Here is a 16618-nt window from a genome sequence, read left to right on the forward strand (position 1 = left end):
CGTGTGCTAGCAAGGCAGAGGTCCTGAGTTTGCGGCAGGTATTCGCCGAATCAGGAGGAAGTGGTACTCGCTAAGCAAACAGCGTGACGTCCTTTACACACACATGATGTGCTCTTGTATTCTACAAACAAACAACCTCTTCTCTCTGTGTGACTTTTCTAAAGGGAGATTCAGGGCAGCCCGGATATCCTGGATTAGTTGTGAGTATATTCACATTCACTGCTGCTACTCGCTGTTTATCATCTAATCATCTATACATAGTCGCTGTATTACACTCTACATGTACACATTACCTAAACTAACCTGTACCCCTACCTACATGTAAACATTACCTCAACTAACCTGTACCCCTACCTACATGTAAACATTACCTCAACTAACCTGTACCCCTACCTACATGTATATAAGACCTCGAATAAACCTGTACCCCTACCTACATGTACACATTACCTCAACTAACCTGTACCCCTACCTACATGTACACATTAACTCAACTAACCTGTACCCCTACCTACATGTACACATTACCTCAACTAACCTGTACCCCTACCTACATGTACACATTACCTCAACTAACCTGTACCCCTACCTACATGCACACATTACCTCAACTAACCTGTACCCCTACCTACATGTACACATGACCTCAACTAACCTGTACCCCTACCTACATGTACACATTACCTCAACTAACCTGTACCCCTACCTACATGTACACATTACCTCAACTAACCTGTACCCCTACCTACATGTACACATTACCTCAACTAACCTGTACCCCTACCTACATGTACACATTACCTCAACTAACCTGTACCCCTACCTACATGTACACATTACCTCAACTAACCTGTACCCCTACCTACATGTACACATTTCCTCAACTAACCTGTACCCCTACCTACATGTACACATTACCTCAACTAACCTGTACCCCTACCTACATGTACACATTACCTCAACTAACCTGTACCCCTACCTACATGTACACATTACCTCAACTAACCTGTACCCCTACCTACATGTACACATTACCTCAACTAACCTGTACCCCTACCTACATGTACACATTACCTCAACTAACCTGTACCCCTACCTACATGTACATATGACCTCGGATAAAGCTGTACCCCTACCTACATGTACACATTACCTCAACTAACCTGTACCCCTACCTACATGTACACATTACCTCAACTAACCTGTACACCTACCTACATGTACACATTACCTCAACTAACCTGTACCCCTACCTACATGTACACATGACCTCAACTAACCTGTACCCCTACCTACATGTACACATTACCTCAACTAACCTGTACCCCTACCTACATGTACATATGACCTCGGATAAAGCTGTACCCCGCACATTTACTTGGTACCAGGCCCCCTGTATGCAGCGTCGTAATTGTTATGTAATTCTACCGTGTTACTTTTTATTTTGACTTTATTTTATTGAGAAAATATTTTCTTAACTATATTTCTTGGACTGCACTTTTGGTTAAGGGCTCGTAAGTAAGTATTTCACGGTATTCGGTGCATGTGACAAATAACAGTTGATTTGGTTATGACGCTGACGCCTTTCCCTGTCACTTTAACGTTATGGTACAAGATAGCCAGCATATTAAACTATTGATATACTTACTACATGTTATAAATTGCATTGCACTCTGACGTTCTCTCTCTCAGGGTCCTCAGGGTTACCCAGGTCGGTCTGGCTACAGAGGACTCCCGGGACCACAGGTTAGTGGTGTGTGTGTTTTGTGTGTGCATGCGTTGCTGTACCTTATACCATATACAACCTTCTGTGACATACTCTGTACGAGATACCTAATCATTCTTCTGGTTTGTCTCAGGGCCCACAAGGGTATCCTGGTCTTCCTGGGCCAAAGGTAAGGTCTATGTTTCATCTCTCGTACATGGCTAGTGAATGAGATAAACGTAATTCTAAAGATGTTTTAACCTGGTGTGTTTTCTGCTCAGGGCACCATGACAAAAGTGTTGAAAGGGGTCAAAGGAGAACCTGTGAGTGGCTACAGTCACTTTTATTTGATTTTTATATAGTTTGTACTGCCCAGCACTTCACGTGTTTAACTACAAAAAATAATGATTTGTCAGTGCTGTCCTCATCTCTGCTGTAATCTTCTCACTGCACTTCTCTCTCTGGCCACAGGGTGACGCTGGAAAGCCTGGTCCCCAAGGGAACTCCACCCATTCCCAGACCGGTCCAATTACTGGACCCAATGTCAGTACAGCTCCACACTCCACTTTAATATGTTCAAAAACATACAATTAATATGGATCTTTTCCCAGTGATTCTGATTGTGTGTTGACCGAGTCACTCTAATGCTGTTCTGTTCTGAGTCCAGGGCATAAAGGGTGAGAAAGGGTTGAAAGGTGATACTGGTCCTGAGGTAAGTGACCTCTCTTCTCCTGTGGTCTTTATAACACCATGCTCCATCCTAACATGTGTAGTCACAATGGGACATGTTAGCACTGTAGATTATTGTTGACTAACTCATCTCTGTTATCTGTTTCTTATCAGGCTGACAACAAAGGAGAGACTGGTGTTATAGGGATGCCTGGACAACGGGTTAGTATCATACAAATGTTATACATACATTATACTGTATGCATTGCGCATGGACATATTAACCTGCCCCCTGTCACTGCTTGTGACATACAGACCTGTTGAATGTTTATGTGTGTTCTTTCAGGGCATTCCTGGTCGGGATGGAGAGCAAGGACTGAGGGTATGAGTGTGTAGCCAAACAATGCCAAGACCTCTATATAATTCAGTGGAGGCTGCTGAGGGTAGGACAGTAGTAAATGGAATGGTATCAAACAAAGTCATTTGATTCCATTCACTCTGTTTCAGCCATAACAGACAGTTCCAGATATTATTATGAACCGTCCTCCCCTCATCAGCCTCCACTGATATAATTACACTAGAATGTTTTGGTCTTTGCATAGGTTTGTATTAGCCAATAGAGGTGTTGCAGTTGCATATTTTGTCCTCTTGGTGGTGCTGTTGAACACTTTGTCTAACTATCCCCCTTCCCTCCCCCTCTCTAATCATATTTCTCTATATCCATATTTCTCTCTCTCTCTCTCTCTCTCTCTCTCTCTCTCTCTCTCTCTCTCTCTCTCTCTCTCTCTCTGTCTCTCTCTGTCTCTCTCTATCCCTCCTGCTTCCTCTCTTCCTCCCTTCCTCTCTCTCTCTCTCCAGGGGGACTTGGGAGAACCAGGACTGAGGGGCAGAGATGGTCAAAAGGTGGTCCTACAGTTAATACTCACATCAAAACACTGTTTTGAACTTTGAGAGACACTAGTCCATTATAAACGTTCATTCAAATCCTTACACACAGAAACTATATAGTAGGTTTTAACAGATGGGTGTTGTGGCTTTTAGGGTGCCAGAGGAGAACCAGGGGAGCTGATTTATCACGATGGTCCCTCAGGAGGGCAGGACAGAGGTATGATTAACCAGTCAAATCATCAATCCCTTTTCTATCAACGAGTCAGTTTTCATTCAAGTCAATCAGCTACACTCTCAACACGTCTATCAATATACAGTATGGTCTTACTCCAGGTAGTCAACCTTTCATTGAATATGGGAGTTTTTATATTATGTTCCTTACTGTTATATTGTTATAACATTGATTGTTATATAGATATTGATTGGTGTCCATTTTGGGGTTTGGGGTGGGTGGTGTAGTTGGTCCCCCTGGTCCTCCTGGACAGCTGGGTCCCCAGGGCCAGAGGGGTCTGGAGGGGGAGAAAGGTCTTCCAGGCCGCGCTGGACCTCCTGCCAGGAAGGATCATGATCAACAACAAGGTCAGTGCCAAAACCATACTTATCCAGTCAGTGATCCGTAGTGTTACTTAGCTAGTAGATTTGTCTATTGTTCTTACTATAATGGTAGAATAACCATTTTTAAAACTGTATTGTTAACAAGTCTTAAAACTTTAAATTGAAAAAAAAAAACAAGATGATGTATGGTGTAGTTGTGTTTTGTGTTTTTCAAACGTTTGGTTTCCTCAGTAATCATTCATCTTCTCCTATCTCCTTCATCTTTTATGTTCCAACAGTGGTGGATCTGTGGGGTCCATTTGGAGAGCCGGGGGTAAAGGGAGAGATGGGCGAACCTGGAGAGCTAGGTATCCCTGCCCTCAGCCCCGGACCCCCGGGTATCAATGGCCTGCCTGGGCTCGGGGGCCCACCCGGACCACCAGGATCATGTGAGTGTGGACATGAAAGAGATTCATTTTGATATTTTATTTTGTATAGGGTGATATTTAAAATAACTGTCCAGTGTTTCTGGATTTCTGTGAAAGATGACATATCATTAATTACAACATAACATAAAACATTTGTATTAAGTATGTTAAAAAGCTTTCCTGTATTTGAATGATGTGGGTGTATCCCAGTCAATAAAAATATGAATGCGGGTAGACCGCTGATTGGCTAGCTCAGCCGACATCATGTTCTATGAGGAAATATCAAGCATTTTTTAAACAGTCCTCTTGAGATACATGTTTGAGGTGGCGTTTCTAAATGTTTTTTTTTCTCTCCAATTTATACTTTGGCCACAAATACAAGTATAGCCAACAACATGATTTGGGAGTTGACAGAATATTAACTTTTAAAAGTAAGATTTATACTGGAGAGTTACTTTAAGGATTGTTGTGAAGTGTCTGTATGTCTTAATATGTGCTTCTCTGTGTCTAAATATCTGCAGGGGCGGACTTCTACAAGGGATTTTCAGGGCCGAGAGGGCGGCCAGGCTCTGCGGGAAGAAAAGGACTGAAAGGTGCGTGTTCACAACGTAATGTTCATTTCTGCACTATGATCACGTTATGTGTTACAGTATAGCTGATCGGAATGTGTGTGTTTTAGGTGATCACGGGTTGTGCGAGTGCAACATTGTCCATTCCCCTCCGGGCCTGCCCGGCCCTGCTGGTAGCCAAGGCGACACTGGAAAGAGTGGCGAGGTTGGTCAGCAGGGAGAGTCAGGAGAGCCAGGACCCCGAGGTGTCATCGGACTGCCTGTAAGAACAACTTACACCACCTTAGCTTGACAACATCTACCTCACAACAAACATGCACTCACTCACACACCCACACACACAGACAGACATACGCACATATACATTAATGCTACACACACACCACAACTGCTGCTACCAGAATTATTATGATTGCTGAATACCACAGTTTAAACACTTGCCCCCCAATCCTTCTTCCCCAAAACACGTGTAAATATTGGACTCTAAATAGTGTCTTTTTTGTATTATACTTATGCTAAAATGTTTATTCTATGCTCCTGAGGCATTTACTCTATGTTCGTATTGTTTCTTGTTGTTGAGAAGGAACCTGTACATACAACTAATAAAGCTTGAAACCTACAATAGGGCAACATTTATCATAAACATCCTTGTCTTTCTTAACTTGTCCATCAAATTCTCTCTCATTGGCTTCCTAATTCCTTACTCTATGCCCCTCTCTCCCTCCTCCTCCTCCCTCCTCCTCCTCCTCCTCCTCCTCCTCCTCTCTCCCTCCTCCTCAGGGGTTCCCTGGTGCCACAGGACAACCGGGTCCAAAGGGCAGGAAGGGCGAGTTAATTCAGGCCAAAGAGAAAGGTGAAGTATTCTTATTCACTTTCTTTTCACACACTTGTGCACCTTGTGACACACCATTATGCATGTAAGTCACAGGAGGTTGGCGGCACCTGCATTGGGGGAACGGGCTCGTGTTAATAACTGGAGCGGAAAAGGTGGAATGGTATCAGATACATCAAACACATTGTTTCAATGTGTTTGATACCATTCCATTTGCTCCATTCCAGCCATTATTATGAGCCATCCTCCCCTCATCAGCCTCCACTGGTGGAAGTGTATGTGTAAACTAGTGTGTTTGTGTGGGAACTCTACAGGATATGCCGGGGACCCAGGAGACCCAGGTGCGACAGGTGACCCAGGAATACAGGGCTTCCCTGGGCCCAGTGGGATCAATGGATTCCCTGGGAATCGTGGTCCTTCAGTAAGAACTCCCTACACTCATCGAAAGAAACCCGCTATCTAGAACCTAAAACGGTTCTTCGGCTGTCTCCATAGGAGAACCCTTTGAAGAATCATTTTTGGTTCCAGGTAGAACCTTTATGATTCCAGGTATAAATATTTTGGGTTCCATTTAGAACCCTTTGCACAGAGGGTTCTACATGGAAACCAAAAAGGGTTCTAACTGGAACCAAAAAGGGTGCTCCTATGGGGACAGCCGAAGAACCCCTTTGGAACCCTTTTTCCTAAGAGTGTACAGTCTCTCTTTCCCACCTCACAGTGTCACCACTTACATTCAGATATACTGTATATAACCTATTCAAATATTAGAAGCACTAGCTACCTACTTTATTTTTGATTGATAATAATAGCTGTTTAAGTCAATGCAGCTGTGTGGATCTTTAGCATAACACTGAGGGATATGTTCTGAATTGATGTATCCTGTGTTCTCTGTTCTAGGGAGATGCACCTGCTGGGCTCACTGGAGAAAAAGGTTATCAGGGCCGGCCGGGTCTGCCTGGGTTGTTGGGACAGATGGGAGAACCAGGACGGGTTCTAGGTGCAACTAAAGGGGTTCAAGGGTTGCAAGGCGATGATGGGGAGCGGGGTCATCCTGGTATCAAAGGTCAAGCTGGCGATCCAGGTGTGTTACTCTCTCCCTCTTCTGTCTTTCTCTCTCTCTCTCTTTCCCAGTCACTCTGACTCCTTCTGTCTCTCCCTCGCTTTCCCAATCACTCTCTCCTGTCTTTATCTCTCTTGCGCATTCTCTCCATCCCTATCTATCCTTCTCTATCTGTCTCTCTCTCTCTTCCTCTCCTTTTATCTCTCTCCACTTCCGCTATTTGTGGGAACAACAGAAAGACTAGTTGCAGTTGTGGACTCCAAGGCCTTGTCATGAATGGGGGTGTGCGAGAAGTTCTTATACCCTTGTGTCCATGATCAAAAGGATTCTTCCACCTTCATCTTTCCTCACCTCTCTCCAGACGGGCCCTGATGCAGTCCGTCTGCATCCCTCAATCCAGCCACAACAGTACATGTTTGAGATCATGCTTGAACTTTTTCTAACCCTTATTTCGAATGCATCTCCTTTTTCATCTCTCTCTCTCCAATCTCTCTCTCATTGTCATTGAAAGGAGTGTCTGGCTGTAGTCCGAGAGGAGATGGAGAACAGAATGACATCACAGGTAGCTGGACTAACAGCATTTTGATCAAGTTACTCAACTTCGCGACTGGTGCTTTGCTTCCATAGCCTTTGTGTCTTGGGTTAGCTTCCAGTCACTGTGTATAGAGCTAGAGTTAAATTCAGGTTTTTTAATGGTGTTTTTGCAACTGGTTTCTCCCCTCATAGTCTCATCTTCGGTTAGTTGGCTAATATGTATGTTATTTTTGCTATGCTCTGATTCACAATCCACACTGAGCAACTGTATTGTCGAACCAATGCAAAAAGCAGGCAAAAACCACTGAAGTGTGCAGTAGAGCAGTGAAGCAGCAGATCCAAAATGGCTGCTGTGAGAACCGTTCTTCTAGTAATTGCTGATACAATCTCTGTGTTATTTTTTTACTCAGGTGATTGCGATGCCATACCTGGACCACCCGGTATACCAGGACCACCAGGACCCCACGGGTTAGAAGGTTTCCTAGGTAAGCTTTTAGCTTTTAGAATGCAAAACAGAAAATGTGTAATATGCCCTGTTTTTTCCTGTCAAGATCCAAATTGATGTCTAGCTTCCTGTATGTCCTTTTGTCTGTGCTTCAGGTCTCCCAGGTCAAAAAGGATCAACAGGTCTACTTGGAGATAACGGGGCCAAAGGAGAGATAGGAGATCAAGGCAGAGGAGGGTCACCTGGATATCCAGGTGATGATTTTCTGCTTTAACTGTTATACTATTCTATGGCTGTGTTTACAATGGCGAAAGAGCTGATCTGATTGGTCAAAAGATCAATTACTGGAAAAAAGATCAGAATTGGGCTGCCTGTGTAAATACCATGGCATTGTTGAATACTCGTTTCTGATTGGCTTGAAGGGCATTCTAGAGCGTACATTATACACATAGCATCAGAGCAGATCACAGGTACATTTACTCCCACTTGTAATGGATGCACTAAGGCCTAGGGACCGATTCAGACTTGGAACATTTGCACCTTTCCTACACACGCTTTTCCTACGCATTTCTCAGTATTTGGTATTCAGACATACATTATTCAGTCACGTAACGTGCTCTGTAGGTGTGGCTACCTTTTGCTCTCTGAATACATTTCATTAAACTGCTGAAAACCCTCCCATTTGCTGGCCAACAGATTTTCTGGTGGAGTTTTCATTCAATAGGGTTTTCAGCTCTTATCAAAAGCTCTTATCAAGTTGTAAATGACAGTGCATGGTTAGTGGTGTTATTTATATAGGAAGAAAGTAGATGCAAGACGTTAGTCATGGTTTCCTCTCGCATGAAGGTGGTGAAATTATTACGGAATGAAGTCAAGGTCAGAATATCTGTAGACACAACTACACCACACCTTCATTTATTCGATCACCCCCCCAAATGAATAGCTGGTGAATAGCAGGCTATTCTCATGCTTAAGTTCTAGGTCAGAATACACATAGAGAGTAAAGCGTATAAGAAGGTAATTACGTTTACACACACTTTACTTTGGTTGGAATCCGCCCCTAGTGCTTTAATACTGCTGGTAGTTCTAATGGTCTGGTCCTCTCTCCCAGGTTTTAGGGGCCTCCATGGAGACTTGGGTCAGCCTGGCTCAAAGGGTAATTCTGGAACCCAAGGTCTGCCAGGTCAACAGGGTCGGAACGGGGAGCCAGGAGAGAAGGGACCTCACGGGGAGATCTGGGGAGCGTCGACCGGACAACGTGGAGAAGTGGGTCTTCCTGGAGAGCAGGGACCTAAAGGGCTCAGCGGAGAGCCTGGAAACGAGGGTTACCCAGGTGGGTACTAATACCATAACAAACCTGCAAGATGAAAAACTACAATTTCTCCACATTTTCAAACGTGCATTTGGAAAGTATTCAGACCTCTTCCCTTTTTCCACATTTTGTTACTTTACAGCGTTACTCTAAAATTGATTAAATTATTTTTTGGCCTCATCAGTCTACACATAATACTGTATCCCTTGACAAAGCAAAAACAGTTTTTTAGACATTTTTGCAAATGTATTACAAATAAAAACAGAAATACATTGTTTACATAAGTATTCAGACCCTTAGCTAAGAGACTCGAAATTTGAGCTCAGGTGCATTCTGTTTCATTGATCATCCTTGAGATGTTTCTACAACTTGATTGGAGTCTACCTGTGGTAAATTTTATTGATTGGACATGATTTATATAAGGTCCCACAGTTGACAGTGCATGTCAGAGCAAAAACCAAGCAATGAGGTCGAAGGAATTGTCAGTAGAGCTCCAAGACTGGATTGTGTCGAGTCACAGATCTGGGGAAAGGTAGCAACAAATGTATTGAAGATCCCAAGAACACAGTGGCCTCCATCATTCTTAAATGGAAGAAGTTTGTAACCACTAAGACTCTTCCTAGAGCTGGCCGCCCAGCCAAACTGAGCAATGAGGGGAGAAGGGCCTTGGTCAGGGAGGTGACCAAGAACCCGATGGTCACTCTGAAAGAGCTCCAGAGTTCCTCTGCAGAGATGGGAGAACCTTCCAGAAGGACAACCATCTCTGCAGCATTCCACCAAACAGGCCTTCATGGTAGAGTGGCCAGACGGAAGCCATTCCTCAGTAAAAGGCACATGACAGCCCGCTTGGAGTTTGCCAAAAGACACCTAAAGGACTCTCAGACTATGAGAAACAAGATTCTCTGGTTGATTAAACAAAGAATGAACTCTTTGGCACCATCCCTACTGTGAAGAATTCTTCGGGTCGGCAGGTAGCCTAGTGGTTAGAGCATTGGGCCAGTAACCGAAAGGTTGCTGGAACGAATCCCCGAGCTGAGAAGGTAAAAATCTGTCGTTCTGCCCCTGAACAAGGCAGTTAACCCACTGTTCCCCTGTAGGCCGTCATTGTAAATAAGAATTTGTTCTTAACTGACTTGCCAAGTTAAATAAAGGTTACATTTGAGGCACAGTAACTTATGATACGCTGTAGAACACACTTTCAACCAAGACAGTTGTCATCTATATTCTTCGTAGCCATCTATTTACCACCACAAACCAATGCTGGCACTAAGACCACACTCAACCAACTGTATAAGGTCATAAGCAAACAGGAAAATGCTAATTTATAAGTGGCGCTCCTAGTTACCAGGGACTTTAATGCAGACAAACTTAAATCCATTTTACCTCATTTCTACCAGCATGTCGAGACTACCTTTACTCCACACAAAGAGACACATACAAAGCTCTTCCTCGCAATCCATTTGGCAAATGTCCTCCTGATTCCTGCTTACAAGCAAAAACTAAAGCAGGAAGGACCAGTGACTCGCTCAATATGGAAGTGGTCAGATGACACGGATGCTACGCTACAGGGCTGTTTTGCTAGCACAGACTGGAATATGTTCCGGGATTCATCCAATGGCATTGAGGAGTATACCACCTCAGTCAGCTTAATCAATAAGTGCATTGATGACGTCATCCCCACAGTGACCGTACATACATATCCCAACCAGAAGCCATGGATTACAGGAAACATCCGCATCAAGACTTTGAGACTAAACACCTCCCTCTGCAACTGGATCCTGGACTTCCTGATGGGCCTCTCCCAGGTGGTAAGGGTAGGCAACAACACGTCTGCCATGCTGATCCTCAACACTGGGGCCCCTCAGGGGTGTGTGCTTAGTCCCCTGCTGTACTCCCTGTTCACCCACGACTGCGTGGACAAACACGACTCCAACACCATCATTAAGTTTGCTGATGACACAACAGTGGTAGGCCTGGTCAACTACAATGATGAGACAGCCTATAGGAGAGGTCAGAGGACTGGCAGTGTGGTGCCAGGACAACAACCTCTCCCTCAACGTGAGCAAGACAAAGGAGCTGATCGTGGACTACAGGAAAACGCAAGCTGAACAGGCCCTCATTAACAGGGCTGTAGTGGAGCAGGTCGAGAGTTTCAAGTTCCTTGGTGTTCACATCAACAAAGAACTATCATGGTCCAAACACACCCAGCCAAAACAAAGAAATACAAAACATAGAAAAAGAACATAGAATGCCCACCTAAATCACACCCTGACCAAACCAAAATAGAGACATAAAAATCTCTCTAAGGTCAGGGCGTGACAGTACCCCCCCCCCCCGCGACTCGGAAGCCTGGAGGGCGACTCGGAAGTCTTCGGACTGGAGGGCGACTCGGAAGGCTCCGGACTGGAGGGCGACTCGGAAGGCTCCGGACTGGAGAGCAACTCGGAAGGCTCCGGACTGGAGGGCGACTCGGGCTGTGGGGAGCACTGGAGCTCTGGTGCGCAGCCTTGGCACCACTCCTCCAGGCTGAATGCCCACTTTACTCTGGAGGGAGGAGACGCAGAGACAACCTGGTGCGTGGGGCTGCCACAGGGCCCACCAGGCTGGGGAGACCTACAGGAGGCCTGGTGCGTAGAGGAGGCACAGGATGAATCGGGCTGTGGGGGAGCACTGGAGATCTGGTGCTTACCACTCGCACCTCTCCATTTAGCTCAATGCCCACTTTAGCCCGGCACGGGCGGAGCGCAGGCATAGGACGGATGAGGACTAATCGGACCAAAGCGCAGCGTGGCAAGTGTTCATGCTTTTTATTTAAACTGAACACTATAACAAAATAACAAAGAGAATAAACAAAACCGAAACAGTCCTGTAAGGTGCAGAAAACACTAAACAGAAAATAACTACCCACAACACAATGGAGGGAAAAAGCTACCTAAGTATGGTTCCCAATCAGAGACAACAATAGTCAGCTGCCCCTGATTGAGAGCCATACCCAGACAAAACAAAGAAATACAAAACATAGAAAAAGAACATAGAATGCCCACCCAAATCACACCCTGACCAAACCAAAATAGAGACATAAAAAGCTCTCTAAGGTCAGGGCGTGACATAAGGGCTTGTAAAGTAAGCATTTCACCTTTTGTATTCGGCACATATGACAAATAAAGTTTGATTTGATACTTCTGATTTTTATTTTTAATACATTTGCAAAAAAATCTAAAAACCTGTTTTTATTTTGTCATTATGGGATATTGTTTGTGTAGATTGATGAGGGGGGAAAACTATTTAATCCATTTTGGAATAAGGCTATAATGTTTTAAAATGTGGAAAAAGTCAAGGGGTCTGAATACTTTCCAAATGCACTGTATAGTTATTGTAATGGCCTCTCTCTGCCCTTCTCTCTTAGGGATGGGTGGCATGCCTGGTATGATTGGGTTCAAGGGCGACGTAGGTCCTTCAGGTCTGCAAGGGGAGCAAGGAGGACCGGGAGCTGCTGGGAAGTATGGCTGGCCAGGTGTACCCGGAACGGCTGGTGTCCCTGGACCAACAGGAAGCACCGGACAACCAGGTCAGAAACATGACTGAACATTACATTACATTACATACAACATTAACTTCTCTCTTTCTTAACTTTTTTTCTGTTTGCTTTGAAGAGATAGAACCTAATACACTGTGTATGTGTCACTTCCAGGTTTGAGCGGAAACAGGGGTGATCAGGGGGACCCTGGCACACCAGGGCCCATAGGACTAAAGGGGACACTGGGAGAGTTTGGTAGTCAGGGCGCTGAGGGAAACACCGGAGAGCAGGGTGACCCCGGAGTGCCAGGACCTACAGGACACTCTGGCCTGCCAGGGTTCAAGGGTAAGTTATTATACACAGTGGAGTCATGTTCTGTGCAATGTTCTACTTATAGAGTTAGTGGTCATATATGGTCATACTCTCACAGTCCACATGTCATTTTCTGATGAATAGTTGATATGATGATGCGATGTCACACTAGAGTTTTGCAGTGAGGAATGAAATACACTGATTATACAAATATTAGGAACACCTGCTCTTTCCATGAAACAGACTGACCAGGTGAATACAGGTGGAAGCTATGATCCCATATTGATGTCACTTGTATTCACAATTCACTTAAATTAGTGCAGATGAAGGGGAGGAGACAGGTTAAAGAAGGATTTTTAAACATTGAGACACTTGAGACATGGATCGTGTATGTGTACCATTCACAATATTTTTGTGCCTTTCTGAACGGGTTATGGTAGTAGGTGCCAGGGGCACCGGTTTGAGTGTGTCAAGAACTGCAACGCTGCTGGGTTTTTCACTCTCAACAGTTTCCAATGTGTATCAAGAATGGTCCACCACCCAAAGAACATCCAGCCAACTTGACACAACTGTGGGAAGCATTGGAGTCAACATGGGCCAGTATTGTAGAGTCTATGCCCCGACAAATGTAGGCTTTTCTGAAGGTCCAAAGGGGGTGCAACTCAATATTAGGAAGGTGTTCTTAATGTTTGGTATACGCAGTGTATATCAAAACTAGATGCTGATGTGAGGACTATCCTCCTGACTTGAGATGTCACTTCCTGTCCCAGGTATCAAAGGGTCTCGTGGCATGTCAGGGTTTGGAGGAATGCCTGGTGAGTCGGGCCTGAAGGGCTTCTCTGGACAGAAAGGAGAGACTGGCGATCCCGGCGGATTTGGACAGAAAGGAATCATGGGCGACTATGGTTCAAAGGGTGAGACTGAACTGCCATTAGAATTGTGTGTGTTTCTGTGCTCTACTGCTCTCTTTCCCTGTCCCTCACTTTCTCTTTCGATCCTTTCATCTGATTTGACACTCACTCTCACCCCCGCTGTCTCCTAGGTGACCGTGGTCTGAGGGGTCCAACTGGCGAGAAACCCCACATCCCTCGTCAGATCATCAAAGACATGAAGGGGACAAAGGGAGAAGATGGAACCACAGGACAGATCGGATTCACTGGACCCAGAGGTGAGTAGGGATATTCAGGCTTCATGCCCTCCCTATCCCCCCTCTCTTCTTTATTCACATTCTGTCCTCCTCATCCTCCTTTTCATTTCACTAGTCTCATTCTGATCCCCTCTTCACCTTCCCTCTCTCTCTTCCACAGGTCCTAAAGGTTTTCCCGGTGTTCCGGGAATGGAGGGCTACCACGGCGTTCCCGGAGACCCCAGCGATGAGAAGGGTTTCCAAGGCAACCCAGGCGCACAGGGACTTCCGGGGCCAAAAGGAATGCCTGGTCTGACAGGATCAAACGGAATCAGCGGCTTTCCCGGGATGTCTGGTCACAGGGTGAGACCATGTTGTCTGGTTCCCATTGTGTCTCTGCTGCAGCCTGCACCTGTAGTTTTCATGCTAAACATGTTCAACGACCAGGTTAGAACAGACGGATATCTCTGTCCGATCTAATGCTGTATCTCTGTATCTCTGTGTGTGTTTTTCAGGGGGATAAAGGTAACCCCGGTGCCTACGGATCCTCAGGAGATCCAGGAGTGAAGGGTGTCAAAGGTATGACGCCCCCTGTCCGTCCCAAAACTCATGGATACGTACAGTACCGTAGACGCCAGTAGTCCTCCAAACTCCACTTTCCAGCAGTTTCAACTCAGTTAAATCTTGTCTTTGTTAAGCACTTGGACTCGAAGCTAAAGTCCCAGGCCTATTTAACAGTTCCACAGAAGAAAGAATGAGTAGTAAAAGGTACTTGCTGAAATGCGTCATTGTTTTCTTTTCCAGGTGAGGGGGGTGCCGTAATCGACATGCCCGGATCCACAGGACTGAGGGGGGAGGATGGTTTCCCTGGGGTTCCAGGTGAGTCACTCATTCAGACTGGCTTTCTTCATTTGCACTAGGAACATAAATTCACTGAAAACCTGTAGTTCACTTTCTTTCACTAGATATCACACCTAAACTATAGCTGTAGACAAAACTAATTTCCTGTTAGACATAATCACTTTTTTATATACAGTACCAGTCAAAAGTTTGGACACACCTATTCATTCAAGGTTTTTTTTTTTTTTTTTTTTTTTTTTTACTATTTTCTACATTGTAGAAAAGTAGTGAAGGCTTCAAAACTATGAAATAACACATATGGAATCATGTAGTAACCAGAAAAGTGTATAACAAATCAAAATATATTTTATATTTGAGATTCTGCAAAGTAGCCACCCTTTGCCTTGATGACAGCTTTGCACACTCTTGGCATTCTCTCAACCAGCTTCATGAGGTAGTCAGCTGGAATGCATTTCAATTAACAGATGTGCCTAGTTAAAGTTCATTTGTGGAATTTCTTTCCTTCTTAATGCGTTTGAGCCGATCAGTTGTGTTGTGACAAGGTAGGGGGGTATATAGAAGATAGCCTTATTTGGTAAAAGACCAAGTCCATATTATGGCAAGAACAGCTCAAATAAAGATATATGAATGAGTGATGATACAGAACGGCATAGGCAAGATGCAGTAGATGGTATCGAGTACAGTAAATACATATGAGATGAGTAATGTAGGGTATGTTAACATTATATTAAGTGGCATTGTTTAAAGTGGCTAGTGATACATTTTTTACATACATTTTTCCAATATTAAAGTGGCTGGAGTTGAGTCAGTATGTTGGCAGCAGCAGCCACTTTATGTTAGTGGTGGCTGTTTAACAGTCTGATGGCCTTGAGATAGAAGCTGTTTTTCAGTCTCTCGGTCCCTGCTTTGATGCACCTGTACTGACCTCTCCTTCTGGATGATAGCGGGGTGAACAAGAAGTGGCTCGGGTGGATGTTGTCCTTGATGATCTTTATGGCCTTCCTGTGACATCGGGTGGTGTAGGTGTCCTGGAAGGCAGGTAGTTTGCCCCCGGTGATTCGTTGTGCAGACCTCACTACCCTCTTGAGAGCGTTACGGTTGTGGGCGGAGCAGTTGCCGTACCAGGCGGTGATACAGCCCAACAGGATGCTCTCGATTGTGCATCTGTAAAAGTTTGTGAGTGCTTTTGGTGACAAGCCGAATTTCTTCAGCCTCCTGAGGTTGAAGAGGCGCTGCTGCGCCTTCTTTACCACGCTGTCTGTGTGGGTGGACCAATTCAGTTTGTCCGTGATGTGTACGCCGAGGAACTTAAAACTTACTACCCTCTCCACTACTGTCCCGTCGATGTGGATAGGGGGGTGCTCCCTCTGCTGTTTCCGGAAGTCCACGATCATCTCCTTTGTTTTGTTGACATTGAGTGTGAGGTTATTTTCCTGACACCACTGTCCAAGGGCCCAATCCTCCTCCCTGTAGACCGTCTCGTCGTTGTTGGTAATCAAGCCTACCTCTGTAGTGTCGTCTGCAAACTTGATGATTGAGTTGGAGGCGTGCATGGCCATGTAGTCGTGGGTGAACAGGGAGTACGGAGAGGGCTCAGAACGCACCCTTGTGGGTCCCCAGTGTTGAGGATCAGCGGGGTGGAGATGTTGTTACCTACCCTCACCACCTGGGGGCGGCCCGTCAGGAAGTCCAGTACCCAGTTGCACAGGGCGGGGTCGAGACCCAGGGTCTCGAGCTTGATGACGAGTTTGGAGGGTACTATGGTGTTAAATGCTGAGCTGTAGTCGATGAACAACATTCTCACATAGGTATTCCTCTTGTCCAGA

At 45.1% G+C, this 16618-nt stretch overlaps 1 protein-coding gene across 2 annotated transcripts in view; it reads left to right on the forward strand.

Moving 5' to 3' along the window:
- Positions 1-16618, forward strand: part of LOC110520475 (collagen alpha-2(IV) chain) — a 126023-nt gene that overhangs the window by 101897 nt on the left and 7508 nt on the right. The window contains exons 9-36 of one of the 2 annotated variants that reach the window (XM_036975025.1): positions 165-200; positions 1693-1746; positions 1860-1895; positions 1987-2028; positions 2177-2248; positions 2373-2417; positions 2549-2596; positions 2721-2756; positions 3233-3277; positions 3416-3479; positions 3722-3841; positions 4096-4245; positions 4746-4817; positions 4904-5055; positions 5574-5646; positions 5940-6046; positions 6523-6706; positions 7197-7247; positions 7630-7704; positions 7820-7918; positions 8776-8997; positions 12383-12544; positions 12668-12838; positions 13576-13719; positions 13848-13973; positions 14113-14294; positions 14447-14510; positions 14736-14810. In XM_036975025.1, coding sequence (XP_036830920.1) covers positions 165-200; positions 1693-1746; positions 1860-1895; positions 1987-2028; positions 2177-2248; positions 2373-2417; positions 2549-2596; positions 2721-2756; positions 3233-3277; positions 3416-3479; positions 3722-3841; positions 4096-4245; positions 4746-4817; positions 4904-5055; positions 5574-5646; positions 5940-6046; positions 6523-6706; positions 7197-7247; positions 7630-7704; positions 7820-7918; positions 8776-8997; positions 12383-12544; positions 12668-12838; positions 13576-13719; positions 13848-13973; positions 14113-14294; positions 14447-14510; positions 14736-14810 — 2707 coding nt within the window. The remainder of the gene's footprint in view (positions 1-164; positions 201-1692; positions 1747-1859; positions 1896-1986; positions 2029-2176; positions 2249-2372; positions 2418-2548; positions 2597-2720; positions 2757-3232; positions 3278-3415; positions 3480-3721; positions 3842-4095; positions 4246-4745; positions 4818-4903; positions 5056-5573; positions 5647-5939; positions 6047-6522; positions 6707-7196; positions 7248-7629; positions 7705-7819; positions 7919-8775; positions 8998-12382; positions 12545-12667; positions 12839-13575; positions 13720-13847; positions 13974-14112; positions 14295-14446; positions 14511-14735; positions 14811-16618) is intronic. The other variant, XM_036975026.1, reaches the window with a different exon arrangement.

This window comes from Oncorhynchus mykiss, chromosome 3, assembly GCF_013265735.2.
Source record: "Oncorhynchus mykiss isolate Arlee chromosome 3, USDA_OmykA_1.1, whole genome shotgun sequence".
Lineage (NCBI taxonomy): Eukaryota > Metazoa > Chordata > Actinopteri > Salmoniformes > Salmonidae > Oncorhynchus > Oncorhynchus mykiss.